The following is a 25,807-nucleotide window of genomic DNA, read 5'->3' as shown; positions in this document are numbered from 1 at the left end:
AGGAAATTTACCATGAAATTTGATACGCAATTGACAACCACTCGAAATGCCGTGACGCTCAAGCTGAGCGTTTCATTAGTTTACAATTGGACAAAATAAGCGAAATTCGAAAACAAACAAACTAAAGTGGAAATTACCTTTATGACATTCCATTTGAACATGGAAAAGCAATAGACTTTCGCATAGATCCTACCATTTTAGGACGAAATTGCTGAAAATACCAGTCTAATTGTCATTTGATGCATTGCCTCCTTTTTATCAAATTGTTATTGGCATAGATTTAAAACTAAAAAACTTTGGCAAAGTGGGCCAAATTGAATCATTAAGTTGCACTTTATTAAAATTAGTTCTTGTAAGTGGTTTCTACCTCGATGGTTTCAATTAACATTATTGAAATGCCGAAAGGGAAAAACAACAAAATTAAATGCAAACTCTCAACTCAGTTTGCGAAAACAAAAATAAATAAATAAAAGGGAAAAGGTGCAAAATACAAAAAAAATCAACAACTAGACAAAATGAAAGGAACTTTTGATGTAAAAACTATAGAGGGGAAAACTTTTTAATAGCTAAACAAAGGGCCCCACTCTAATAACTTCCACTGCCCCTTCACAAAGCAATCCCCCGGGAACCCAGATGATAGCCCACCACCCCATTTTCTACCCGACAATTAGATGCGTTGGCATATTTATAAAAAAAAAAAAAAAAATGGGAAAAAAAAAGAAAACTTTACAAAGCGAACAACAGGGAAACGTTCGCTTTGCTCAGGAAGGAAGTGACTGAAAGGTTCAGGGCAGGTTGAGGGCAGCGAAATAGTTAGAGGGGGGAAGGCATTATAAAGAAGTAGAAGTAGAAGTAGATGTAGAAGAAGAAGAAGACGAACATCGAAGAGGAAGCATCAAAGAACATGGTATAAGTAAAAGTGCGTTTGGCAGTTACCCACTCGAGTTGCTCATCTTTACTCCACTCCACTCTACACTCATTCTAGTCTACTCCACTCACTCTCCTCCTTCTCTCTCCCTCTCCCCCTTGTGTTGTTGTGTGTTGCATAGCATCAATTTCTTAATAACTTTTCATTTCTTAGTAGTTGGTTGGTTGTAGTCTTCCGTTGACTAGGGTAAGGAATAGTTGGTACCAAGAGGAAGGGCAATGTTGTCAGCAGGGTTGGGATGGAACGGAAAAGGCCAACTCCAACTCCATCGCCATCGCCATCTCCATCTCCATCTCTCTGACTGCAACTGCAACTGCAACTTCAGCTGATGAGAGCAAGGCAAAGTGCAGCCAAAGCAATTTTGTGTGGCATTATGTGAGGGTCTCGTTTGCCATTAACCTGCTTTGAATGCAACACCATTGCACCAGGTAGAACGACGACGACGACGACGACGACACGAAAGAAGAAGGCCAAAGTCGTAACCGTTTTCAATTCCTCAAAAATTCCGCACTTTTTAGTTGTATTACAATACGACTTTGAATTACCTTACTCACTAGTTTCATCTCTAATAACTTTACTGTCGCCTAAAGGCTTAAGACTTTAGTTAGATTGATGTAAGAACCTTGTCAAATCATTCATAATCCATTCTTTTCTTCAGGCAAGAGCTAAAATGCTCACAGTTTACCAAGAATTCTAACAATATTAATATGCCCCTTATAAATCAGTGTGCAGGGTGTTAAAAAAAAAAAAAGAAGCAATTCTCTCTGCATCTCTCAGGGAGTTCACACTTCAACTCTAGCAGAAACACTTTAGGTTGAAAGCAAATATTTGTGAAAGGAACTAGATTTATAGTTGAAATGATCATCGTTCACACTTTAATTACAAACCCATCACATACCAATCACTCAACTAATCCTTCCACATTTGGCTTTGATTTGTTTTTATTTATTTATTTATTTTCCTTTTTTGTGGTTTGGTTTGTTTTATTTTATTGCAGAAAACGGCCACAGCGAAACCAACAAAATATCATTATTATCCACACAATCAGCACATCTATCTGCTGCCCGAATGCGCCATTCAACAAGTCTGCAATGCTGTCTATGTTAGACTCAACTATACCCAACCATTGTGCGCCTGTCCATCAAGGTAAAGTTATTGCCTTAGTGCAGCAGCACATAGGATAACTCACTCAACTTGTCACTCGGGGGCAGAAAAGCTAAGCTTCTCGGTTTCTAATTAAACCCTTTCTCGTTTCGCCAGATATCGTGATCCCTGCTCAGCCAGCTTAAATGAAGATGATCAGCACACCACTAAATTGGTTGGTGATAATAAAAAGAAGGTAAGTCCTCCTCCTCCTAACATCAAACAGTAACTAGTAGTATAAGTACTTTAAGTAGCTTCTAGCTATGAAAAATTAAATACATAGGGCAAGAGATAGGTATACAAAAAGGCAAATTACTCTAACTAGGCGTAGCCTAGTCTTTAAAAATGGTGAAGTTTAGATTACAGATCAAGTTCCAACTAAGAAGAAAGACTGACGAAGACTCAGGAAATGTTTTAACTAGATGTTGCTTAAAACTTATTGATCCCAAGATTTGTTGAAAAATATAAATCAGAGTTTTGCTTTAATCAGTAAAGAACTGACATCAGATTTATAGATTCTTGGCTAAAAGCAAACTTATGATTAATGTAGAGGACTGACAAAATCATACAAATATCTCAACGAAAAGATCCACTTATTGATCATGATCGATTTAGTTATAACGATCACTCAATTTCCAAAGATCAGTCCAATTGATCAACCAATAAACGTTGCACACTCACCTTTTGGCACTTTTGTGCAAATTTTTCAAATTTTCCAACGCCATCGAGGATAATTGAGTTATAAATTCCACCCATTTGGCCTGACAAAGAAAGATGTGGAGATGGAGCGAAAACTGTTCGCATGGAACGTTGCAAATAAATTAAATAATAAAACATTTTCTAATAGTTTAATGGTCAAGCCCCCGGTCCACTCGGAGGTGTCCACTTCAGTGTGGGCTGCTGCTGCTGCTGTGGTTAAACAAAAATGGACAGAGACAAAGTGAGAGATGGAGAAAAAAATGAGAGAAAAAAGGCAGCAGCAGCAGCAACACATTGTCATAATTACAACTTCAATTTACCGTTAAATGCAACACTTGTTGGTTGGTTGCTTTTGCCGGAACTGTACAGCAAATTATGAAAATGCGTTTAACAGCAGCAGCAGCAAAAAGAAAAAAAATAATAAAAAAAAAACAAGAGCTAGGAGAGCTGGAGCAGTGGAAAACTGGCACAGCAACTGGGGTAACTGGCAGGCCACATTAACCTGAATGGCAGTCAATTGGCAGCCAATGGAGCGGACAAGCGGGCGGGAAACATGCAAAATACAGCCGCAAGTCAATCAAATTATAGACAGACGGAGACCGAGAAGAGACAGAGTGACAGTGAGACAGCGAGAAAGAGACCAAGAGACAGTAGCTCAAGTCGGTAAATCAGTTAAAGGACAACAACAATCATGTCAGGGGCAAATTGAAAGCGTAGCAAAAGTTAGCCAAAGCTACTAATGTGGCACAAGCATGCTCCAAGACCTAGGCGACTTGCCTCCTGACTTGGACTTGGTTGGTGGCAGCAATTTGGTAGTCTCGAGCTTTGGGCGGTGCCTGTGACAGCCAGTGCAACGATTAACCGGCTACCCTGACTTGCATGTTAGCTTTCAATTTAGAGCTAACACCACAGATGATCAGCAGGACAAGCGCAAGGCCAAAGGAGATGGTTGGAGACAGAGCGAGAGAGGTTTAACTTTCTTCTAAAAGCCCTGTGGGCCATTTAACAGACATTGAAGTCAAAGTGAATGTCGATTAGACACCTCCTGACAACAGCAGCAGCAGCAGCAGCAGCATCTGTTACCCTTCCCCATTATTCCAGTCTAGACACATTAACCGATCTGTTTTCATGGTTTTTTTCCTTTTTTTTTCTCTCGTTCGTTCGTTTTGCCAGGCCATCACGCTAGCCAAGACCTGCGAGGCCACCACCGAAATGAGAGAATGCCGATCACCCAAGGATTGGTCCCTGCTGGCACTACAAAATACACGCACTGGCAAATCTCATTATCTGGTTATATGCCGTTGTCCCGATCATTTCAAAATGGGTAAGTAACCAAAGTTGGCTATTTATTTAACTATTAGAGAGAGAGAATGGGCTAAAGACTATTGAGATTACCTAGTGATAAAAGGGAGAGTCAAAAGTATATTTTAGACTAATGAAAGTATGGACTTTAAGTCGAATATGTTAAATGATAAAGAGGATAGTTTTAGTGACAGTTAACAATGACAAATGTCTTGGATCTCAACCCTAATCCATATGCATTTCGTTTCGCAGAGGGACCTATGGCTCATGATCAGCCCACATATGCAAGTGTGCCCGGCATTCGTGTGTTTGGAATGATGTGCGTCAAGCCCGGTTACTCAGTACGGAAACCCAGTGCCCAGCCACCAAAGCGTTACCAGCTACAGAAACCCTTCTATCGTCCAGGCAGCAGCAGCAGCATCGGTAGCAATCAGTTCGGTGGATCTTCATCGTTGAGCAATGTGCAAAAGGATAGCTACGGCAGACCCATATATGGCAACGGTAACGGCGGCAATCCCTCTTCACCGTTATCTTCATCATCATCGTCAGCAATTAGTTCCAACTATCAGCCACAGGATCAGAGCTTCTCGAATGGTGGCAGCAGCTCCTATCAATATCTAAATCGTCCCGAGAGCAGCCAAATCCACAGCAGTTCGTCTGCCAATTTCCGACCCGATCAGTTCTCAATCAATAATTTCCCTGGCAGCAACTATGGTCGCAACAATGAGAGGCGCGGCAATGAGCCGCCCATTGAGGCAGAGCCTCAGTCAAGCAGCAGCACCACTCAACCCAGTGAGGAGGCCAGAACGACGCAATCGGAGCAAACGGAATCGGAGCTAACAACTTTGCAGCAGGAGCAGTCGATGCAAGAGGAGAGTCGCTCCAAGCGCTCCCTGGACACAGGTGATGAGCCAGAATTCCCCTGGGATCGTGTCCTAGAGTTCCAGCAGACAATTGTCTGGGATTAGGTTTACTAGACAATCGCAAAAAATACTGAATAATATTGAAAACTAGCACCCAACCACACCCAACACCCACAAAATTTCATCAACTTATTATAATTTTTTTTTTTTTGTCAATAAACTATGACTGAGACGCGAGAAGTTTAAAAATTATCACGTTGCAAAACGGAAAAACAACAAACAAACAAAAAAAAAGGACAACATTTAGCGGTTTAAGAGAAACGTATAAAGTTTAAGTATTCGAACTCATCCTCCCCCACGCCCATCGCCCGACCTTTGCCCTAAACTTAACATTTATATATTTATTAAACATATAATTATGATAAAAAAGAAGAAAACAAAACAAAAAAAAAACAAACATTTACGAATTAATTAAACAATTAAGGCGTTGAGAGACACGCCCACATTAATTATTTAATTAATTTGTTTTGCAATTTCTTAATAAAGGCCTCAACTGATCTATTTTTTTTTTTTTTGTATTTAATTTTTTTGTACGACATTAAAAAAGAAAAGCACCCGGATCGAAAAATATAATTTTGTGGCAACAACTAAAATATAGACGAAAACAAAACATTTCTTAACTAAAATTAGTTGCTTATTTATGTTTAGATTTAAGTTGCATTTACTAGTAGTTAAAGAACCTATTCGAACTCGAACATCGATATCGAAAACGCAATTCGTAAATGAAAAATGTAATAAATTATAATACATAATATAAAAAATAAACAAATTGCAAATTGCACTTTCAATTGTTTTCACATTTCTTACAAAAGGGGGGAGGAAAATGAACCCTAAGGAGTTATAACTATCAATAAAACCTACTCAAAACACTATGAAATTATATTTGGACTTACCTAACATTTCAGCATTAACCACTATGCTGCAGCTATACATTGGAGTAACCAAACGCTGTGGCTGATTCTGAAAGGCTTGACGCGTTACCTCCTTGGCGGCAGTCAATACTTGTCCTAAGACAGAGAGAGAAAGAGCGGATTTAGAAATAAACTTCTATTACATTTTTATAAGTTTGTACTCACCAGAGAAAGGACCACGAGAATTCAATTCCTCATGATTGGCTGTGGACAAGGACCATTCGAGTAAGGCAAAGCAAACACCCTGCATGGGCTCTTCACACAGTGGTCCTGCCGCTGTGGTCAATTGAAAGCCATTGATAAGAGAGCTACTGAAATCTTTTCGTATATCCACAGAGGAGACCGAGGACGAGGATGAAGTGCCATCAGACCAGAAATCAGGTTGTTGATAATCAGTTAAATTGAGTAATATATTGGAGCCACAATTTCTGGGACCCAAACACCAGACACGTTCAACCAGTTCATTTGGCTCTAGAGACGTAAAGCCAAATAGCTCGAGATCCTCCAGAGCAGCAATTAACTGAATCTTAATGCTAGCCAAACGTGAGGATGACTTTTCCGAGAGCAATTCCTGGCGACGCTGGGTAAGTGAAAGTTCCTGTAAAACAGAATTCACAAACTATTAGAAAAACTTTCTCAAAAGTGTTGAGAGAATTTTAGCAATTACCTTAAAGAAATCCGCATAGGTCTCGAGCAGTTCCACAGCTTTACTTGGCAGGGGAACAGCTAGCATACGCAGTTGGCCCATTTTATTGAGCGTCTGTTGGATAGCTATCTTCTTACCCACATCCTTGTCCTCTGCCGTCTTTACTATGACTTCATTGACCATATCTATGGTGGCAGCTGGCACAATGGTCTCTCTAAAGGACACAATCGGCTTGGAGACATTGACTTTGCATTTGGCATAGCTCTGCTCCAGATCATGAACACATTTCTCCACATGCACTTCACCCAGAGTGGTAATCACATGCTCACCAGTTGGGGCAACTGAAACCTGTACACATGCATCCGCCTGATTGAGCAGCTTCAGTCCCTTGATTAGTTTGGGCATATCTTGGGGAAGCTCCGGTTCAATGGCCACACGCAAAATGGGCGTGGCCATAATGCTTAGTTCACTGAAAGATGAGCAAGCCAATGTACTACTCAATGTTGCCGTCTTGACAATGGACGAGTCCAAACCGGCAATGCCAACTATATTACCAGCTGGAACTTCATCTAGAAGTGCCAATTCGCCACCCATAAACATATACAAATTGCCTAGAACAACTCTAGAGGCGAAGGGTGCTTCATCTGGCAGCCGATGCTGGGGCTGACGAGGATCATGTTTTGGAGAGAGATTAAACAGTTCCATGCCAGGTTTCAAAGTGCCACTGAACACTCGAGCAAATGCTATAAAGACATATTCACTAGCTGCCTCCGCTGTCTCAGTTCCTACTTGTGTCTCATCATTGGCTTTAGTGTTTAGCTGGACCATGCCTTGACTTAGCTTCTCAAGCTCCACTTGTGGATCGGTTTGACTCTGCTGCTGTTGTTTTCTTTCCTCTATTCTTCGTTTTACCTCATCTCGGCGATCCTGTAGCTCCTGTTCAGTGAGTCGTTTGGGACGATTCTGTGGCAAATGGGATATATGCACCGGCATCATTTTGGACACAAAGGCTATAACATTCGGATCCTCTGCCTTGCAGTCTTTGAAACTCTTCTTTAGATCCAATGACTCTGTGGGCAGTGTCTTGATATCCAAACCAGCTGGATAAAGTAATCTCTGGGCTCGTTCTTCGCTAATTTGATGTGGTGGCGGCACATGCTCCACCACCATATGGAGCACACTTTTGTCTATGGGCAACCATTGACCCATTACGGCTTTAATAAGCAATTTTGGATCCGTCAGCCGTAGATCTCTAGTTGCCAATTTAAGGCCCAATTTCTCGGCTATGCCCGGCAATTTATCTTTATCTTTCCGTATGGCTATGATCTCGTACATTGCCCAAATGTTATCCAAGACAAATTGTACAAACATCGGCTTCTTGGCCTTTTCCTGAGCTTTGGGCAGACATTGCTTCTTCTTACTATTGTAAAAATAATCTCCCCAGAGAACTTTATTCAATTCTGATGTAGAGATTTCCAAGCGATCCGTATAGAATTTGGCAAAATCCTGTATAGCAAATGCCCAGCCATCATAGGCAGAGGAAAATATCACATTTCCCTGTTCGGGAGAAAAATACAATTCAGAATCATCTACATCCTCCAAAGCGCTCTCTTGGTTATCTTTCTGTGTGATATCCTCACGGGCCAAAACGTCGGAGGCAAAGATTGACCCCAAAACGGCATTGACCTGTTCGAGCAATTGCTGCAAATGTCCATAGGCATCAAGGGGAGTCATCTGTTTCTCTAATATCAAACGATCAAGCTTATTGAGAACCAGAACCGGCTTCAATTGTTCCTCATAGATTTGCCTGAGGCAGGCTCTTGTCTGTGGACCAACTCCTTCAACCACATCGACCACCACAATAGCTCCATCACAGAGACGCACTGCTGTTGAAACTTCGCTGGAGAAATCCACATGTCCAGGTGAATCAATTAGATTGATCAGGTAATCACTTTCATCCTTATTATCATGATAATGAAGGGAAATGCTGCTGCTCTTCATAGTTATCCCGCGTGCCTGCTCATCCTCACGATTATCCATGTAACGCAATTTGCCGGCCATACGTTGAGAAATGATGCCATTGCTGGCCACCAGGGAATCAGCCAGTGTCGTCTTACCATGATCCACATGGGCCAAGATGCATATATTGCGCACTTGTTGTTGGCGGCGCTGTAGGTCCTTCAGATCCAGTTGAGTCTCTACCACAGCCATGTTTGTGCCAATTTTAAATATTAGAATTTCACAATAACAATTAAATTCCAATTCAATGGCCAATTGGCATGGGCGCTGCTTTATAAACAAAACCGAAACCGAAAGCTGCACGCGGCTAATTTCGCAAGGCAATGCAAAATTGTTATCGATAAATGTATATCGTCAGCTGGTGCAACAAGTGAATAATCGATAGGTTTTGCTCCGGAATGTCGATTAATCGATACATTTTTTACAATTTGCAGCTGTCTGGCAACTCTGTTTCACAAGCAAACAGCTGACAACCACGCATGCATTTTCCATATCTCTTCCTCTTACCAACCGCTCCTACCGAATCTTGTGAAGCAATTTATAGGCGGAAAAATGGTTGAACTCACACCCGAAGAAAAGAAAGAGCTGATCACTCGCAACCTGCAGGAGACTCTGGGCGAGGATAAGCTCAATGCCATCCTTAAGGAGCGGGATTTGAAAATCTATTGGGGCACTGCCACCACCGGCAAGCCCCATGTGGCTTACTTTGTTCCCATGTCTAAGATTGCTGATTTCCTGAAGGCCGGATGTGAAGTGACCATTCTGTTTGCCGATCTTCATGCCTATTTGGATAATATGAAGGCGCCGTGGTCATTGCTCGAGCTCAGAACACAATACTATGAGCAAGTGATTAAATCCATGCTGAGATCTATTGGAGTTCCCCTGGAGAAGTTACGTTTCGTCAAAGGCAGTGACTATCAGTTGTCCAAGGAATACACTTTGGATGTCTACAAGCTAACTTCGGTGGTGACTCAGCATGATGCGAAAAAGGCAGGAGCCGAAGTGGTCAAACAAGTTGAATATCCTTTGCTGTCTGGTTTACTCTACCCAGGATTGCAGGCTCTAGATGAGGAATACTTGAAGGTTGACGCTCAATTTGGAGGCGTTGATCAAAGAAAGATTTTCACCTTTTCGGAGAAATATTTACCACAATTGGGCTATGAGAAGAGAATCCATTTCATGAATCCCATGGTTCCCGGCCTTGCTGGTGGCAAAATGTCATCCTCGGAAGAGGATTCGAAAATTGATTTGCTCGACTCGCCAGCCAATCTCAAGAAGAAACTGAAGAAGGCCTTCTGTGAGCCTGGAAACATTGCCGACAATGGTCTTCTGTCGTTTGTCAAACATGTCCTGTTCTCCTTGTTCGCAGAAGGCGAGGGATTTGAGGTGAAACGTGTGCCAGATCATGGTGGCGATGTTACTTTCCTCAACTATGCCGATTTGGAGCAATATTATGCCGAGAACAAGCTACACCCCGGTGACCTGAAAGCATCTGTGGAGAAGTACATTAACCGTTTGCTAGATCCCATTCGAAAGGACTTTGAGAAGCCAGAATTGCAGTAAGTTGAATTGCTAAACATTTGATTCATTGTGATCTATATGTTTGTTCGATTTCGTTTAGAAAACTCAGTCTAGCTGCTTATCCTCCGCCAGCAAAGGTTAAAGGCGGCGCTGCTGCTGCTCCTGCTGCTGGTTCTGCAGTAGATGAGGATTCACCAGCTCGCCTGGATATACGCGTGGGTAAAGTCTTGGAAGTCGCACGCCATCCTGATGCAGACACTTTGTATGTTCTGAAGATTGATCTGGCTGAGGCTCAGCCGCGTACTATAATCAGTGGTCTGGTGAAATTTGTCACCCAAGAGGAATTGGACCAACGACTTGTCGCTGTGTTATGCAATCTGAAGCCATCCAAAATGAGGGGCATCCTATCTGAGGGCATGGTTCTCTGTACCTCAAAGTAAGTTTGCTTTCCGCTGTTGGGGTCCTTTTTCTAACGCATTGCTTATTGTTTGTTTTTAGTGCCGACCATACAGTAGTGGAGCCCATCGTATTGCCCTCAACAGCTACGCCTGGCAGCAGATTAGCATTTGAAGGCTTCTCTGGCACACCCGATGAGCTATTGAATCCCAAGAAAAAGGTTTGGGAGAAACTTTCTGTGGACCTTAAGACAAACGCAGATGGTCAGGCTGTCTGGAAAGACAGTTTCCTGCTTACCACCGAAGGCGACAAACTTTCCAGCAAATTGGCCAATTGCAGCATTAAATGAACACAACTTCTTAGCCAGACTACCTGAGCCTATGTAATACTATTCTTTAGACAGAAAACTACAAAAACAAATAACTTATTAACACTCTTTTTGCATTTTTCAAATAAAGCGGGCTTAAAGCAAAAAAACCGAAATCAACATTCTATATTCTTTAAAAAATTCGAGAACCTTGTCCTCCACCTTCCAGGGTTTTTTTTAAAAGGCGCGCCAAGATAAGTCTTGGAATAATCGATAAACACGTTATCGAAAATGACAAGTTGCTGCTCAGCTGTTTCATTCAAAATGTGGGAAAGTTTGCTTAAGAGGAGGCACTGCCTCAACATTCTGCGGCATCTTCAATGGAAACGCTTTTGCCACAGCTCCTCTTCTCCCTCTGCAGAGGTACGAGTCCGATTTGCACCTAGTCCCACAGGATTCCTTCATTTGGGTGGACTACGTACGGCTTTGTACAATTTTCTCTATGCCCGGCATTTGGGTGGAAAATTTTTACTAAGAATTGAGGATACAGACCAGACAAGAATAATACCTGGAGCCAGTGAGCAATTGGTAGAAGATTTGCTATGGGCTGGAATTGAAATCGATGAGGGTCCTGGCATATATCAAGGAAAACATGGACCCTATGTCCAAAGTGAACGCCGTGAGATCTACAGGTGAGTCCAAGTTCCTAAGAAATTCTACTATCTATAATTAAATACCTTTTCCTAACCGACAGTAATGCCGTTGAGAAGCTGCTGGAAAATGGAACCGCTTATCGCTGCTTTTGCACGGAGCGGCGTCTGGAACTATTGCGTAAGGAGGCGCTTCGCACGCGCCAGATACCACGATATGACAATAAATGTCGCCATCTTAAACCAGATGAAGTGCAACAGCTTTTGGACAAGGGACAAGATCACTGCATACGCTTTAAACTGGAGGAGCACGAGGATCCTTTGGATGATCTTATCTATGGCCAAGTGCAGCATAATGTTAGTGAAAATGAAGGCGATCCGGTTATAATGAAATCCGATCAGTATCCCACTTACCACTTTGCCAATGTAGTCGACGATCACATGATGGGCATAACCCATGTCCTGCGAGGTGTGGAATGGCAAATCTCAACCACAAAGCATTTGCTGCTCTACAAGTGAGTGAACAGAGCGGACAGGCAAAAATAAATCCCAAGTTCTAATAGCTTTTTGGTGATCCTTTCAGAGCATTTGGCTGGCAACCACCACGCTTCGGTCATCTTCCGCTTCTGGTCAATGCCGATGGCACAAAGCTAAGCAAACGTCAGGGTGATATAGGAATCCAGAATTTTCGCCAACGTGGCTACTTTCCTCTTAGCTTGGTCAACTATGTGGTTTCTGCCGGTGGAGGCTTCGATACCAAGGCAAATGCAAAGCCAGAACTACAATCGATGAAACAACTAATTGACACGTTTCGTTTGGAAAGGGTTAATTCGCATCCCAGTCGTCTTAATCCTGAATTGTTAAACGATTTCAATCGCATGGAGATTCAGAAGAACCTTCAAGAAAAAGATAAACAAAAGGAATTGGTCAATCAAGTCCATTATCTGGTCAAACAGGCATATCCAGATCAGTAAGAGAAAAACAGAGTCCTGTTTTTTAATGGCGTAATCATTGCAAATTCCACATCTTCTCATTGTAGTTCCAATCTGGATCTGGCAGAGCCTCACATACTGGCCATACTAAAGTGGTCGTCGCAACGATTATCTGTTCTCCAGGATTTAACGTCTAGTAAATTAAGTTTCCTTTGGGTAAAGCCCAATTCCAATTCACAAACCAAAAACTTAACTAGCCAACAAACTGAGCATCTCCTCGAGCTTTTAAACTCTGTTGAGGATTACCAGAAAGATCATTTAAATGAGCAATTGAAAATGTTTGCCAAATCGCAAAATATGAAATTTCCACTTCTTATGCGCACCCTGAGAGGAGCTCTAAGTGGTCTCAACGAGGGTCCTGGCGTGGCTGAGATGATGGAAATTCTGGGAAAAACTGTTGTTATTGATCGTCTTCAGAAGAGTTTTCTCCCAGAGGCAACAGGAAAACAGCAAACACATTTGTGATTAAAGTAAAGTTTACTAAGTGTACATATATATATGTAATAAGTATATATTAACAAGCATTCAGTTTATATATGAAAAGAAGCCTTCAATCCGATGCAAGGACATTTTGTTTAATAATAGAATAATACAAGTTTGCGTCATATGTATATCTCTTGTCAGGGATCAATCCCAGGTACTGACTGGATCCGACTTTGTCTTTCGTTTTTCCGCAACGTTTTTGTTTGGTATTTGCAGTCATACATACATATATAAATCGAATACTTGCAGATTATATATTGATATTGTTCCTAGATAGTTTTTTTTTTTTATAACTTGAGTAAACACCGAAAACATAAAGAATCAAAATTGTATTGTATATACGATGAGTAATCTTTTGAATCTTGAGTAATCTTGTCCAGCTCTAGCCAAATTTGGCAAATCTATTCTTTGTTTCCATCGTTTCGTTTTAAGCACCAATCCTAGATATAATAAAGTATGTATGTATGTATGTATATGGAGAGTTAATGGCAATACGCTTAACTAAAATCGCGATTAGTTAATACAATGGGAGCAGCAAGACTCCATCCATAGATGAAGATACCTAGCCAGCTGGAAATGATTTTAACCCACATCGAAGCCTCATTGCCATTGAAGAGTTCAATATTGGAATTGGGTCTGAGATAGAGAGAAGAGACAACAAATCAATTAACGAGTTCCATTTGAAGCGAGGGAGGGGTGACGAGACAACTTACTTGTACCAATTGGTTAGGGTCATCATGACATATAGCGAGGCGCAGACAAATACTATATGGAACATGGACCAGGAGTATGAGACGCCTTCCGTTTCATTGTCGGTTGATGGTTTGCCATCCGCATCAGGGCCCGCTTCTGTGTCTGATAGAGCTTCTGTTAGAACTATATTAGTCAAGGGTCAATGGGTCACTCAACGGGTTAGTTGGTTGGTTGGTTGGTTAGTTAATTAGTTGAATTAAACCAAGAAAAAGAAGGTGCCAAAAGAGATAAAAACAAATTATAGTTATAGCCCAATAATAACAAATCTACCCAAAAGAAAACCAAATGAATGCGAATTAAAGCGATATGAAAAAGATTTTGTGTAAGTGTGAGTGAAATAGAGCGAGAGAGACAGAGCGATGATGCACTTTCAGCATATGGAACGAAATAAAACCTACCACGTTTCTCACTGTGATCATTATTGATCTTGGACACTTCGACAGCGGAACTGATGCAATTGTAGAGAATGCAGAGCAACCAAACAATCAATCCAATGATATTGGTTGTATCAAAAGTCACTTTCGACTGCTGATTCGGTGTGGGTGGAGCCAAAGTTGTTGTTGTCATCAATGCTGTTGTCGATAGATTGCCTTGCATTGCGCCAAACATTCCCGGATTGCATTCCTTTTCAGGATTATTGGCCACAGCCGACCAAGTCAAATAGACGGTATACAAAGTGACCAATGAACTCTGCAAGAGACCCGAATGAGGCAGACGTTCCTGGACAGCGGGCAAAACCGATATGATACTGATAGCCAGACAGAGGATCATATTGAACGAAATAAAGAATTTATTGATGCCGCAACCAGTAGACTAAAATGGAGAGAAAAACAATTAAATATCAATGACACTTGAATGAAAGTAAAGAACAAAGTTAAGAGTTATACTATAGAAAAGAACTTTAAAAGGAATAATCATAGTTGATGCGCCATGGCATGTGGACCTCTTCTGAATGCTCTTTAAAAAGCATGCCATCTCGCTCACATTTGTGCTAACATTAATCATCTCGTCTCATGATGTCCTCAAACAATGAAAAGTTACCAACATTAAAACATATTTACATACATATATGTATCTTTAAAGCTTCCCATTTTGAACAAATGGAGTTGTCGGCATAACGATTTCTCCCACATACAAGACATCTCTGATACGTATTAAATATATATTCTATATAAAAACTTGTTACTCACTGTGGTAAAGTAAATGTAGAGCAAGGTTATGCCAGTGAGAGACAATATATAGCCTAGAAGGGTGACTCCAGCCAGAGCATAATAATAGCCACGATTATTTTCGGCGCCCTCTGAAAAAGAAAAAAAAAAAAAGATTTATCAAAATGATGAATCATCTTTATCAGCATCATTTGGTTAAGTATTCTTTCACATGATGTATTTGTGACTCAACTCTTTGCTTAACTTACCGATCCAATTCTCCGCCAAGCTATGGGCAAAATCCACAATAATGACCAATTGAATCAATATGAAAGCCAAGCCACCAATTAAGCCCACCCACATCATGGCAGGACCAAAGGAACCATCTGGTATAAAGATTGCACCAATGGCAGCTCCAAACAAAATCAAAAATTTCAGTGGCCAAAATGCGTTTTGTATATGAGAGCGCGGATCACGAGAGGACTTCACTCCTATCATTATCAAGGCCATTAGGGTAAAGAAGCAGGCCAAACCAAAGCATAGACGATAAACGGCCATGTAGCCCAAGGCATATTGGCAATCCCATTGTCCCAGAGATAAGGCGTCAACTGCCTTGCCGCTTATGGTTGAGGTCGAATTGATGCAAAAGGGTAATTTCTTTAGTGTATCCTGTAGACCCGGCGATAGGGCAATGGCTCCCAGCACAGTGCCCACCAGCAACATGAAGGCATACATGAACCGGGAGGATGAGGAGTTCTTACAGGTGGGGCAGGCCGAGCAGCACATGCTGGCTGCAGTTCCGCCGCAGCAAAGGGCGCACTGTAATTAATTAAAAAAAAAAAAATGCATTTTACCAATTTAATTACGGAGCGGGATATGAAGGGGCAAATGTAAATCTGAAACATATGGTCAGAGTTGTTTAGCTTGTTGTTTTTTTGATTTTGTTATTGTTATTGATTTGTTGCCAAAACAAAAAAACAAAAACTTGAAGTCAATGACTTTCATTTGTTGCTTGACCAATTTGTTTGCTCTCAATGAACTTCACTTCCTTCTCATCCTGCCAAAAATACTCACCTGGGCAGCCGAACAAAGACCCAAAGCAGCTCCCATTTTCCAATTGCAGAGCCTAAGTGACTACGTTATATCTTATTGCGTTTTAGCTATTGGCGGGATTAACAAAATCTTCTTGCCAACAATGGTATTTGTGGATTGTCCCTTATCTTGACGACAATCTTGGTTAAACAAACGCGAGAGGTTGAGGCAGTCAATTCTATTCACTTCTATCCAATATCCACTTAAAATTTATCTTTAAATAAATATACTCTTCAAGCAAATATTCCCCACACTGAAAACACTAGTCAACACTAAGCTCAGGGGATGACAAAAATGCAGTGTTGTATAGCAAACCAATTCAGGTCTCTGTAATTGGCAACATCAGAAAATCGATATTTATCGATTTTTCACGCTATCATTCTGAGTCATTCTGTTAACTTGCAGCAGCATCGGCTTAACAGAGATCTGTTATACAGGGTGTATCATGAATGAATACATAAAAATCTTTTTATCAGGAGTGTGCAAGTCACTTCGCTAGCTTCTATAATGCAACAGATCACAGAGAAAAATCAAAATTATTACAAAAACTTGCTAGACTCATCGTGAGTCAATTACAGTCATTAACAGATCTAACATTATGCTGTTAAAATTAACAGACTGCATACACACCGGCTGTTAACCACAAAATAAATTAGCGAATTATCAGCTTTTCAACAAAAAGAAGCTAAATATTTCTTATAATGTGCTTTAAAATAATTAAGAGGACTTTAATAATGCAAAAAACTGCAATATTGTAGGCAAATGCATCTGAGTCTGTCGAATACATCCTGTTAAATAACACAGGCGAATGGGAAACAAGTTACGGCGAATGGGCAAAAAGTTACGGCGAATTGGCCAAAGTGTCGACGAATTGGCCAAAAGGTACGGCGAACCTTTTTTAAAATAACAGTCTATTTTTGAGAGCGGTTGCGACTGGTTGTTCTTTGCGGAAGAATTTGGTGAAGTCCTCGACGAGAGTAGTATCCTGTGGTGCATTTTTTTGAAGAAATTCATTTGTAGTGGTGGATTGCTCTCTGTGTGTGTAGCTCTCTGTTTCTGTATTCGTGCGAGTGTCTGTTTGTGTATGTGCATTTTGCGAACAAGGAAAAGTGTCAATAGAAGAAGAAAAATCTCTGCTTTCGAGTGCGAAGAGCAACTTTAAAGAAACAAGAAAACAGCAAAAAAAAAAAAAGAGTCAAGCAAGTTAGCTAGCAAAAAGTAACAAAAGTAAAAGTTAATAGAAAATCTAACAAAAAATTAAAAATGGCAAGCGAAGTGGCCCAAATACCCTCCGAGGAAACGCCTGCTGCAGTCGCAGCGTCGACAGAAAACCCAACAGCAGCCGCTGCTGAGCAGGAAAAACCTGCAGCGGCCGAGGAAAACGCCCAAGCGGCCGCTACTAACAAAGAAGATGCCGCTGCCAACAAGCAGCAGGAGAATGAAAACGCCCCAGCAGCTAACAAAGAGGAGGGCGGCAAAAGCCAGGAAAATGCCACGGCCGGTGCAGCAGCCGATGGGGAGGCAAAGAAAGACGATGCCGCTGCCGCTGCTGCCCCAGCTAAAGCGGAGCCAGCGCCGCCAGCCCAAAAATTCAATGTGCATAAAGCCAATTTCGAAAAGGACATCATCTATCTATATCAGTTCTCGAGGACTCCATTGCTGCCATCATTGTCACCATATTGTTTGAAAGTTGAGACCTGGCTGCGTCTGGTGGGACTTAAATACGAGGTAAAAGAAAGAAAAAGAATATGAAATTTATAGAAAACCCAGAAGAAAATTCCTACAAAATTTCCCACACACATTTTGAAAATTTCCAAGTACAGAAAAAAAAACTCCTTCAGAAAGGAGAGCGAGGAGCGAGAGAGAGAGAGAGAAAACCCGCCATGATTTTCTCTAAGCCTGCCTGTCTTTGTTTCTCCGCGTGTGCGTATGGTGTGTTTTTATATATATGTATACGTGTGTGTGTGTGTGTGACCTGCCCTGCCCTGCCCTGCCCTGCCTTCACTTCTAAGGGATACATTTTGCTGCCACTCTTTCTCTCTCTCTCTCTCTCTCTATCTTTCTTGCTGGCTCTCACGTTCTCTTCCAGTGAACCTGTAGCCTGGACCTAAAACCAAAGTATACATAAAATTTCGGTCTGCGCCGACGCAACGCTAACGCCGCTGTCGGTTTTAACAAAAAAAAAAAATTTTTTTGCACTTGCCAAGAAAGAGAGGAGCGAGCAATGGAGCGAGAGCGGAAGAGTGAGTTTTCTCTCTGTTGCTCTTTGTCTTCGAATGCAGTTTTCATTTTCCTTTTTCTTTTCAGCCTTGTAATTGCTTTTAATAAAAATAAATGCAGTTTACCCCCCGCTTGCACCCCGCGACAGCAACGAACTAACTCGTTCGCTCTTTTCCCCTTTCGCTCGCTTAAAGGAAAAAAAAAATCAAACTTCAAGTCTTGGGCTCTTTTTCCTTTTCTTTTTTTTGTTTGCCTTATCTTCTCGAAGACCGTTAAGTAGCTGTAATACATATATTAAAGAGCAGGCCGGGGGCGGCGGCAGTAGAGGAGAAGGAAGTATGTAAACTGTCAACGACTTCCATTGGGTGAGCCGGCGGTTTGGTTCGATGGGTGGGTGGTGCGGTGAGGGGGGCGGCTGCTATTTGAGCTTTTGCTTTAAAAAGAAAAGACAGAAAAAAAAACAAAAAGCGCGGCTGGCTATGCGGTTTGCATATGAAAAATTATTTTTCTTTATGCGCATACATACATACATACATACATATATTTATGTACATTATTGATATATATGTATGTGTATATGTAGATAAATTGAAGGGTGAGGAAAGTGGTGGGGAAGGAGTCAGAAGAAATGGGTGCGGTCTCTCTGGCTTTAACAAACAACGCAATTGTTAATTTTACAAACTTATTAATTACAATTTGGTTAAATGGAAAATGAGCCCCGAATGCTGCCGTCCAGGAATTTTAATTGAAGATGAGATCTGATCTAATCAGTTAAGTAGAACAGTAGCTGCTGCTCAACCATATGGTTCACACATACATGCATATGTAATTGTGTGTGTGTATGTGTGCATGATTGACAAGTCCCGCATTTACTTTCAATTTTTACCATTCTGATAAGAGACAGAGCGACAGATTGAGAGAAGAAAAGGCAACTGAAAAAGAGTTCATTACACTATAGACCTTTGACATTTTATTTCCATTAATCACTCCCGTTCGTCCGTCCGTCTGTCTTTCTGTCCCGTCCCATGCCCCTCATCCCCTTTTACCACACTCCCCGTTTTCCCTCTGCATGTGGCTTGAGTGCAGTTTGTATACATTTAAGCGAGACGAACGATAAACCAAATGCATATTTTTTTCACACCACAAGCCGAGACGACGGCAGCGGCGCCCATTAAAAACAACTGCAACAACATTTACTCGGCAAAGCAAAGCAAAGCCAAAGCCAGGCAAGCAGCAGCAGCAGGGTAGGGCAGGGTCGGGCAGCAGGCAAACGACAGGGGCAGGGGCAAGGCAAGGCGGTGGCCCGCATAGTTGGCATACCAAACTGTCGCCCGCTTTTATAGATTGTGCAATTAATTCACATTTTGTTGTTGTTGTTGTTGTTATTGTTATTACTACTGCTGCCGCTGCCGCTGCTGCTGCTGATGTTGGTTTTCGGCTTTTGTTTTTCCGTATAAGCCATTACAACAAACAATAAATAAATCCAATTACAATTATTCATTAATTCAAATTTAAATTCAAATTCAAATATGTCGCGCCATTCATTTCTCGCATATGGCAAGTCAGTCTGGCAACGCCATGACTGACTGACTTTGCTGCAAAACTGTACGCATACATGCATATGTATGTGTGCAGCGGTGTATGAGTGTGTGTACATGAAAGGAAATGAAGTTTCGGTTTGCAAGACAACACACAACAAGAACAACAAAAAACAGCTTCTTTTTGCTTTTTGCTTTTGTTTTAATTAATAAACCGCATATTTGCATTTAAAACAACGCAGGCTTTTGTTAGTGTTCACTCAATCGTCTCTCAGTCATCCTCTCGCCGCTCTCTCTCTTTCCATTTGTGTCTCTCTCTCTCTGAGAAACACAGGCAGGGTGTGGATACACACTCACACACATAACTGCATAATTGCATGTGTTTCATACTGAAGCGAAAATTGAGCCCTAAAGCAAATAGCAGGCAGGCGGTAAACATCAGCGGGGAAAGGAACAGAACCAAATTGGGCGAGGGACAGTGGGGGAGGGGCAGGGCGATGGTATAAAGCCGACGCCTTAATTGGCATAATGATTTAATAAAAAAATAAACATTTGCTTTGTGTATAGGCGCAAGCATAAAGCCGAGTCCGAGTTCGAGTTCGAGTCCAAGTCCATCTTTCATCTCTCATCTCTTGTCCAATTTCATCCCGTCTCCTCTCCTAGTTGTTGTGGTTGTTGTTACTGTTACTGTTGTCTGCTGCGTTGACAGCGACGAACCGTTATGCGTTGGAGTAGGCAGCTTTTTTTGTGGATCATTGGAATTAAATGCGTTGGCGGCAATGTCGGTGGCGGTGGCTGCCGACTCCACCCTTTTTAGCCTGGACAACAGAGCAGCGATGCTGCTGCTGGAAATCTCTCTATAACATGCCCCGGCTCTCTCTCATCATCTCTCTTACTTGCTCTTTCTCTCTCTCTTTGTCCCTCACTTCCTATTTGTGTCTTTCCCGCTCTCTTGTACTCTCTTGTATTGGTTGCGGAACCACACCCTGCCTCCTCTGCATAAAAAGCATTCAAAAACTTATAAAACTTATTAATGGAAATTTCTAATTAGAAATTCTCTTTATGTGCTGGGCGCGCTAAAATTTGAATATAAAAAGGGAAAAGGGAAATGTCAAAACGCAGCATATGAGGCATAACTGTCACTTTTTGTCCATTAACCGTTTTTATAGCTAACGGTACGGTACGGTACACACACTCGCACTGGAATGGAAATTGTGGAACTGGAATATGTCAAAAATATACAATTGGAATACTCCTCCAAGTGTATGTGTATGTGTGTGTGTGTGCGTTCGAGCGTGAGTTTCCCCCGAGTTGTTCCCGGAGTTCCTTTTTTGGGGGTAGTTGGGTGTTGGTTCCACTTAGTTAGGATACGAGAGGGCAGAGAGAGAGACAAAGAGAGAGAGTAGAGTTTAAGTACAGTATTTTGAGGCAGTGGTGGTGGTGCACGTTCCTGCTGCTGGTGGTGGTGGTGTTAGTGGTTGATTTTTCCCTCAGCATCACCTTCTCTTTTCTCTCCCTCCCCCACCACCAACACCCCCCTTAGCTAGGCTAGCTAGATGTGTGTCATGAGCGGCATCTAGCGTTCTGGATTTGAACTACATTTTGTGTAAAGAAAAAAAAATAACATTAAGGATTAGTCATGAATTGGAATGTCCGAGATAAACGACCAGACCCAACCCATCCCAATGAATACCATTCAGCCTGCCTCGACTCTCATACCCTCCCTCCCCCGCCCACTTGACAACCAGCCACCCATCCCACACTCACATTCTGTGTTGTTGTTCACTTTAGCACAATTACTCATCACATCATTCTGCGGTGGTTTCTTTCTTTCATTATTATTATTACAGAATGTCGATCATAAGATGCGTTTCCGTTCCAAGAAAGGTCAATTGCCTTTCATTGAGCTGAATGGCGAGGAAATTGCCGATTCGGCCATTATTATCAAGGAACTATCAGCCAAATATGAGAAGAATTTGGATTCCGGATTAACGGCTGAACAACGGAATGTATCGTACGCAACCATTGCCATGTTGGAGAATCATTTGATTTGGATTATCTTCTACTGGCGTGCCAAGTATCCCGACAATGTGCTCAAGGGCTATAAGGTCAATTTGCAGCATGCATTGGGTCTACGTTTGCCCAACTCGATTTTGAATTTCTTTTTCAAAATCACATTCGGTCGCAAGGTAATTATTTATAGTCAAAAAAAAAAAAAAAAAAACCAAAAACAAAAAATACACGTAACTACATCTACACAGAACAAACGTAGTCCTCTTTACCCCCGTAGTGTTTTTTTCTTCATATTATTAAACAAGTAGAAAAAGGTAGTAAAAAGAAAGATAATGTTGACAACTTTATAATTTTTATTAACCAAGTTTTAAGTAGAATGTAATTAATTGATTCGTAATTAGTATCATAAAGCCGGCATCGATACGATATCGAAAACTGGGAACTACATTTTAGAATCAACAAGTTTTCTATTGAACTCGATCAAATTCATTGGAATAAAGAAGTTTAATCAATAAAATTCATAAAATTTTCTTATTTGTTTATAATGAAACTATGTCCTAACCAAATTTGCGGTGAAAGGAAGTGAACTTGGTTGGGTAATGAGGTATCTAAGATTGATGGAAAATTATAGATACATAGCTTAGATGGAGTTTTTGTCAAAATCGAATGATTTTTGTATACTGAAACTCAGTTTCCGGTGGGGGGAGATATATTTTCCCTTTTTCTTTGCCTATTTTTGTTTAAAGTAACTGGAGAAGATTGTTATTGCCGTTGAGTGAAGTTGCTGGCTTTGTGGAATTATCGATGGGTTTTTCTTTAGTTTAGTTTAGTTTAGAGTAAATAAACAGTTTTCTGTTTCTATTTTCTGGTTATTTTTCTCAACCCATTCCCACACTCACTCACTCACTCATTCATTCCCGTCCTGAAATCGATGAAGTATTATGTTGCACCTATATTATTATTCTTCTACTTCTGCTGGGTTTCAATCCCAACCCGACGACGCCGACAGACAGACAGACAGACATACAGACAAACACATTTGTAGAATAAACAAAAATATCCATCCCAAGAGAACTCTGAAAATACTTGTTGTTTATGCTATAACAGAAAATTCGATATATTTATACACAAAACACATAACATAGAGTATTCAACCCCCCCACTCCACCTCTACTCATATGTAACCCAATTAAAAAATAATAAACACAAAAGATGTATACCCCCCCACCACACCACTCCGTACCGAATCGAAATCGGTTTAAAAAAACAAAAGAAATCTAAAAAAACAAAAACTGCTACTACTCATACATTATCACTAACTCTTGCATGGTTTTTCTCTTTTTTCTTTTTTTCCGTTTTTTTGTTGTTGTCGTTTTTTTTTACCCCCCGCTCCCGACTATAACTCTAACTGTAAAATTGTTGTGTATCCCCCACAAACTACCAAATCTTTTCCCTAACATCTCCATTGTTGTGCATCCAACGAACCCAACCAATCCATCCATCCATCTATCCCGTATTCCCTCTCCTGCATTTTGTTCGTAATTTCTTTGGAAAACACATTTTTTGGGCGAATCCAACACAATCTTAACACAACAAGTGGTTCCAGGGTACGAAAAAGCTCAAGGCTCATGGCATTGGCGTACACAGCGCCGAGGAAATTGAGGAGTTTGGCAAAAATGATCTGAAGGTCCTTAGCGAGATGTTGGACTGCAAGCCATTCTTCTTTGGCGATGAGCCAACCACATTGGATGTGGTTGCCTTTGCGGTGCTATCGCAGCTTCACTATCTGTCCAAGGATATTGCGTATCCATTGCGCGATTATATGACTGAGAAATGTCCCAATTTGATTGGTCATGTCTCCCGCATGAAGGACAAGTGCTTCCCCGATTGGGATGAGATTTGCACGAAGCTCGATCTGAATGCCCACATTCCCAAGCCAGAGTAAGTCCCAGTTGATAACCACTATCCACAGATATTTCAAGTGTATACTAATCGCAAATCTCTCTCTTTCAGGCCAGAGACAAAGGAGGGCAAGGAAGGTGGCGAACAGGAGAAGTCAAATGAGCAGGAAGGACCAGATGGCGATAAGATCGAGAAGGAATTGGAGAAGGACAAGGTAAGTGGGAATCATATTTCATTGGATATGCAAATGGAAAGCCAAACGCTAAAGGATTTCCACTTGTATGATCCTTTAATTGAATTTTATCTAATCGACTATTTCTCTTCCCTCTCTTTTGCAGTCGAACGAGAAGGAGTCGACCGAGGAGAATAAAGAAAAGGAGGAGACAAAGTAAAGCGGTCGCCGTTGGAGTTATATATATATATAGTATATATATATATATATACTCAAATATATATATATACATATATCTACATATATAGTATATATATATATATATGAAAAAGGAAGAAGGAAAGAAAGTAAAAAAAAAACACCCCACATACACATTATATATATATACATATGTAGTACGATACTATATAGTAAGGCCCTATATAGCTAGGCGCTGAGCTCATATATAAGCATTCAGAAAATCAGAAAAGCATAAACCCATTTACAACATAGGACAACTGTAAAGCAAAAAAGAAAAACATAAAAAAATGACAAAAAAAAAAAGAAACAAAAAACAGGCAAAAAGAAACGATCCACTAAAATGAAAAAAAAAACGTATATACAATAACGTAAAGTAAAAAAAAACTTTGGACATCTTTTTTTTATATATATACACAATGACAAAGAAAAAATGAAAAAGAAAAGAAAAACGGTAAAAACATTTAGTATAAAATTATAAAAGTTTATACGTATAAATATTAAATAAGAAGAAAAAAAACGGAGATAAATATTATAAAAAAAACAAAAAATTAGTTAAAAGAACTCGAATGATATGAGAAGAGGACGAAGCTGAAAAAAAGAAGAAGAATGCGAGAGGAAAAGAAGCAGCAGAAGAAAAAGAGAAAAGGAAGGTGTAGAACAGCATCTAAATACAAGCATTAACCATTAGTTTTCATTCAAATCATGCGATCTATATAAATACACTACACCTACACCCACTCACACGCATACAGCCATACGAACAACAAAACAACACACACACACACACATACACACATCTACACCTACATATACATAGCATATATGCAGCAACAATTGCAACTCGATGGTATTGTTTACTCTCTTCCAACATTTATTAAGCTTAAAATAATGTAAAACAAAACAAACAAACAAAAAAGAAAAAAAAAGAAAAGATAAAAGCAAAACAAAAAAATGAAAAAAAAAAACCAACGTGGAGAAAACCGAGAACAAAAAGATAAAGAAATTGGGGAAAAAATTGAGCCAGAATGATATATATATATATGTGTATATATATATATATATATATAATGATGATATAGTGATGAATGTGTAGCAAGAAGGATATGCAAATGCGAAGCGAAAAGAAAAGGATGCATGGAATAGATGGATGGATGGGAATGCCCCCGACCGCCGCCCTCCCTCCCCTTTAGCTGGCAATTAAGTTTATTTTTTATATATATATGATTGCAAATAGTAACTTTTTTTGATTCATGTGTGCAAATAATGGGAAAAAACAAAAACAAACAAAAATTCATTACTTATAAATTACATCATATATGTATACTATATATATATATATCACGGAGTTGTGCAAAGTTTTCTGTTTATTTCGGTTCCGTTCAAATAACCGATTCGAATTTATATTCTTTATCCAAGGAGAATATAGTTTCGGATCGGTTTTTTGAATATGGAACCCAAAATGAAGCATTTTATTAAGCACAAGTAGCCCTGCTATATATATATGTATATATATACGTGTATAGGAACAAAAAGAACAAAAAACAAAAAAAAAAAAAACAAAACAAAAAAAAGGAAAGCCTAACAAAAACTTTTGTATGTTGGATCTTTTTTATATTACTTATATATTATTATAATTCAATTGTGTATTATTGATTGCTTTAACTTCGAGAACAAACAAAAACAAAAACAAAAAAAAACTCCAAAATTCGAACCAAATCAAGAAAAAACAAAAACGAAATACTCTCGGCCAATCGAAAATTTTTCGTTAGGAACCAACAAAATTTTGTGTGTAGTCTGTACTTTTTTTTT

The 25,807-nt window shown here is 40.3% G+C and overlaps 5 protein-coding genes across 8 annotated transcripts in view; 3 read left to right on the top strand and 2 right to left on the bottom strand.

Annotated features, from left to right (window-relative positions):
• Nucleotides 1–8,884, bottom strand: part of LOC6638970 (elongation factor-like GTPase 1) — an 81,249-nt gene extending 72,365 nt beyond the window's left edge. The window contains exons 1-3 of the mRNA XM_002062299.3: nt 6,574–8,884; nt 6,072–6,504; nt 5,889–6,002 (exon numbers count right to left, since the gene is read on the bottom strand). Coding sequence (XP_002062335.1) covers nt 5,889–6,002; nt 6,072–6,504; nt 6,574–8,763 — 2,737 coding nt within the window. The 5' untranslated portion in view covers nt 8,764–8,884. The remainder of the gene's footprint in view (nt 1–5,888; nt 6,003–6,071; nt 6,505–6,573) is intronic.
• A 168-nt stretch (nt 8,885–9,052) lies between these two features.
• LOC6638686 (tyrosine--tRNA ligase, cytoplasmic) lies at nt 9,053–10,915 on the top strand. Its single transcript, XM_002062302.4, has 3 exons — nt 9,053–10,130; nt 10,193–10,528; nt 10,591–10,915. The coding sequence occupies exons 1-3, from the start codon at nt 9,124–9,126 to the stop codon at nt 10,835–10,837; spliced, it is 1,590 nt and encodes a 529-aa protein (XP_002062338.1). The 5' UTR covers nt 9,053–9,123; the 3' UTR covers nt 10,838–10,915.
• A 186-nt stretch (nt 10,916–11,101) lies between these two features.
• Nucleotides 11,102–12,996, top strand: LOC6638687 (probable glutamate--tRNA ligase, mitochondrial). Its single transcript, XM_002062303.4, has 4 exons — nt 11,102–11,487; nt 11,550–11,960; nt 12,029–12,415; nt 12,485–12,996. The coding sequence occupies exons 1-4, from the start codon at nt 11,120–11,122 to the stop codon at nt 12,900–12,902; spliced, it is 1,584 nt and encodes a 527-aa protein (XP_002062339.1). The 5' UTR covers nt 11,102–11,119; the 3' UTR covers nt 12,903–12,996.
• Nucleotides 12,896–16,188, bottom strand: LOC6638688 (serine incorporator 3). Of its 3 annotated transcripts, none has more exons than XM_002062304.4 (6): nt 15,896–16,188; nt 15,091–15,640; nt 14,864–14,973; nt 14,072–14,486; nt 13,634–13,796; nt 12,896–13,556 (listed from the first exon to the last, which is right to left on the bottom strand). In XM_002062304.4, the coding sequence occupies exons 1-6, from the start codon at nt 15,929–15,931 to the stop codon at nt 13,418–13,420; spliced, it is 1,413 nt and encodes a 470-aa protein (XP_002062340.1). In that variant the 5' UTR covers nt 15,932–16,188; the 3' UTR covers nt 12,896–13,417. The 3 variants fall into 3 exon arrangements, with proteins under 3 accessions (XP_002062340.1, XP_015034518.1, XP_023034611.1); XM_015179032.3 differs by having other exon boundaries at nt 13,634–13,787; XM_023178843.2 differs by having other exon boundaries at nt 13,634–13,775.
• Nucleotides 16,189–16,811: 623 nt separating this feature from the next.
• On the top strand, nt 16,812–24,410 carry LOC6638689 (failed axon connections). Of its 2 annotated transcripts, none has more exons than XM_023180379.2 (5): nt 16,812–17,641; nt 21,522–21,860; nt 23,282–23,625; nt 23,698–23,800; nt 23,925–24,410. In XM_023180379.2, the coding sequence occupies exons 1-5, from the start codon at nt 17,177–17,179 to the stop codon at nt 23,976–23,978; spliced, it is 1,305 nt and encodes a 434-aa protein (XP_023036147.1). In that variant the 5' UTR covers nt 16,812–17,176; the 3' UTR covers nt 23,979–24,410. The 2 variants fall into 2 exon arrangements, with proteins under 2 accessions (XP_023036147.1, XP_002062341.2); XM_002062305.4 differs by having other exon boundaries at nt 23,291–23,625; nt 23,925–24,311.
• Nucleotides 24,411–25,807: the final 1,397 nt, after the last annotated feature.

Source organism: Drosophila willistoni (genome assembly GCF_018902025.1).
Source record: "Drosophila willistoni isolate 14030-0811.24 chromosome XR unlocalized genomic scaffold, UCI_dwil_1.1 Seg144, whole genome shotgun sequence".
NCBI classification, from domain to species: Eukaryota; Metazoa; Arthropoda; class Insecta; order Diptera; family Drosophilidae; genus Drosophila; species Drosophila willistoni.
The sequence above is the reverse complement of the archived record's forward strand: the minus strand, read 5'-3'. Positions and strand labels throughout refer to the sequence as shown.

Bases quoted from the DNA above. Each gene is read 5' to 3' on its own strand.
- LOC6638686 (XM_002062302.4), top strand. From the start codon at position 9,124: ATGGTTGAACTCACACCCGAAGAAAAGAAAGAGCTGATCACTCGCAAC. The intron at 10,131-10,192 runs GTAAGTTGAATT...GATTTCGTTTAG, and splicing joins TTTGAGAAGCCAGAATTGCA to AAAACTCAGTCTAGCTGCTT. The intron at 10,529-10,590 runs GTAAGTTTGCTT...GTTTGTTTTTAG, and splicing joins ATGGTTCTCTGTACCTCAAA to TGCCGACCATACAGTAGTGG.
- LOC6638687 (XM_002062303.4), top strand. From the start codon at position 11,120: ATGTGGGAAAGTTTGCTTAAGAGGAGGCACTGCCTCAACATTCTGCGG. The intron at 11,488-11,549 runs GTGAGTCCAAGT...CCTAACCGACAG, and splicing joins GAACGCCGTGAGATCTACAG to TAATGCCGTTGAGAAGCTGC. The intron at 11,961-12,028 runs GTGAGTGAACAG...TGATCCTTTCAG, and splicing joins AAGCATTTGCTGCTCTACAA to AGCATTTGGCTGGCAACCAC.
- LOC6638688 (XM_002062304.4), bottom strand. From the start codon at position 15,931: ATGGGAGCTGCTTTGGGTCTTTGTTCGGCTGCCCAG. The intron at 14,974-15,090 runs GTAAGTTAAGCA...TTTCTTTTTCAG, and splicing joins CTTGGCGGAGAATTGGATCG to AGGGCGCCGAAAATAATCGT. The intron at 14,487-14,863 runs GTGAGTAACAAG...TCTCCATTTTAG, and splicing joins TCTACATTTACTTTACCACA to TCTACTGGTTGCGGCATCAA.
- LOC6638689 (XM_023180379.2), top strand. From the start codon at position 17,177: ATGGCAAGCGAAGTGGCCCAAATACCCTCCGAGGAAACGCCTGCTGCA. The intron at 17,642-21,521 runs GTAAAAGAAAGA...TTATTATTACAG, and splicing joins TGGTGGGACTTAAATACGAG to AATGTCGATCATAAGATGCG. The intron at 21,861-23,281 runs GTAATTATTTAT...TAACACAACAAG, and splicing joins AAATCACATTCGGTCGCAAG to TGGTTCCAGGGTACGAAAAA.